Below are 2,154 nucleotides of genomic sequence, written 5' to 3' on the forward strand. Positions count from 1 at the left end.
CGGAGAAGCGACGGATCTGCAAGCAGCCCTCCCTCTGCCAGCACTAACATCCGTGATGCGTTACTACCACCCCTAAAGGTACTGATTTCAGGACATGGAAATGAAAAGCATAAGAACATTACCAGCTACACAACTTAATTACAGCATATGCTTGAATTAAACCAAACCAAACAACCACCAGGGAATGTTTATTGTTCAGTGCAGCTACCACCATCAACCACGGTCTGCTTGTGTGCAGGTGTGACACACAGAGCCCACAGCACACCTCACATGTAACCCTCACTGCATCGCTGCAGGAGAGCAGACTCACCACTGAGGCAGCAGTGGAGAGAGACTAAATACCTTGGGGGAGGTTACAAAAGAGGCATACAAAATCCAAAGTGGTTACTTCTGGCTTTTGCTCAACTACTTTGATGTTGACAATTCTATTTAAAATTCAGCTTGATTGTAGAAAAAACCCACTGTCACGTTAGTGAAGGCAGCAGCATCCTTCATCACAAACGTGTGTTGTCGTACTTTAAAATGCACTCTTGAAACATGCAGCTCCAGGGGAAAGCAGTTCAGGGGCGATTCCTGCTACAAATGCTTCCTGGCACAGGCAGGGTAATAAGGAATTGACGGAGGAGGAGCAGGCAGGAAAACCCGTGGGATTTGGTCGGATAAGGGCAGTGCTTCACTTGCACCGGGCTGCCCCAGGCTGGGCTGGGCCCGTGCTGGTGCATCAGGTGGGAATGCGGCTCCGCAGGTACTCCAGCACCGCGGCGGTGCCCTTGGCCAGGATGGCTGCCCGGGGCGTGCGGAAGGGGTTGCCCTCCAGCAGGAGTGTCCTGGAACAAGAGGGAAGCTGGTACAGCCACTGCCTGTACCAACACTCACACACCGCACACGGGTCTGAAACTCTTCTGAAATTCCTAAGTCATTCCCCTTCTGTTCTACTGAAAGAATGTTCATTTCTGCTTCCCTCGTTCACACTTATCATCTCAGTCTCCCCTCTGGCAGGTTAAAGCCATCCCCACCTTGTCCTGTCCCTACATCCCTTGTCCAAAGCCCCTCTCCACGTTTCCTGGAGTCCCTGTAGGCCCTGGAGCTGCTCTGAGGTCTCCCCAGAGACTTTTCTGAAGTTCCTCCAGAAAATGTCCTTAAAGCGGGGAACCCCAAGGACCAGGAATGTGTTGTCTTTGACAAGACAGACTGCTTATACCTGTCATCTCTGAGGTGTATTACGTAGGGACATCCAGAGTCATGACTCTTCACAGTTACTCAGAGGATGTCACCCTGCCTCAGTTATAGCAAGTTACACACAGAGGTAAGGAGCCAACTGTACCAGCTGACAGACAGTGCAGCAGCTTTCTGCCTGCCTGGGCTGTAGGTCCACCACCAGTGTGTCTGTACGTAACCACCTCAGGCTCTAACATGAGATTTAGACAGACCAACGCAAAAAAATCGTGACACAACTCCCCCAATACTCTACACTGTTGAATAAACATGGAAGAAACTACATTGGTTTACAAGTGGTAAGAGACCCTTTTTGTGCAGAGGCCTACACAATAATACACTGCCAATTACTGCCTTTTCCTCTGACAAAACATGCCCTGAAGAGACAGGTCAGAATCCGTTTCACAAACCATGTCACCACCCACAGCACACACCTCAGCGTTTCACAGTTTCCAAGCTCTGGTGGCACCTGGAGGAGGTCGTTATTCTGAAGGTCCAGTGTTCCCAGCTTGTCCATCTTCTGCAGCTGCAGAGGGTCTATGGCCCCAACCTGATTGTTAGCCAGCAGGATTGTCTCCAGTGCTGGGATGTGATAAAGGACACTGGGAAATACTTTAAGCCTTCAAAAAGCAAAAGGAGTCAAATCAATGAAAGTCAGAAGTAGGGCATTAAAAATATTGGCAGCCTTTAAAATCAGACAACATTGAAGCTTTAGCTATTCAAGGGAATGGTTAAGCGTGCTCCAAAAGGAGAGAGCATCCGTTATCCTACCTGGACACAGGGAAGGAAGTCACTAAACCACGTGCAGTGGCAGCTCAGCACTTCTAACGGTGCCACAGGCCAACTGCGGCCACTGAGCAAGGCTGGTGAGTCCCACAGAACATGACCCAGGAGTGTAACACCACCAGGAGAACGGGGCCAGCTCCCTCCATCCCACTG

The 2,154-nt window shown here is 50.2% G+C and overlaps 1 protein-coding gene across 1 annotated transcript in view; it reads right to left on the bottom strand.

Moving 5' to 3' along the window:
- Positions 1-721: 721 nt before the first annotated feature.
- LRRC40 (leucine rich repeat containing 40) overlaps positions 722-2,154 on the bottom strand; it is a gene marked incomplete at its 5' end in the record, with an annotated part of 15,563 nt that continues 14,130 nt past the window's right edge. The window contains 2 exons of the mRNA XM_010015808.1: positions 722-827; positions 1,650-1,835. Of these exons, the coding sequence (XP_010014110.1) occupies positions 722-827; positions 1,650-1,835 (292 nt within the window). The remainder of the gene's footprint in view (positions 828-1,649; positions 1,836-2,154) is intronic.

This window comes from Nestor notabilis, unplaced genomic scaffold, assembly GCF_000696875.1.
Source record: "Nestor notabilis isolate BGI_N333 unplaced genomic scaffold, ASM69687v1 scaffold596, whole genome shotgun sequence".
Taxonomy (NCBI): Eukaryota; Metazoa; Chordata; class Aves; order Psittaciformes; family Psittacidae; genus Nestor; species Nestor notabilis.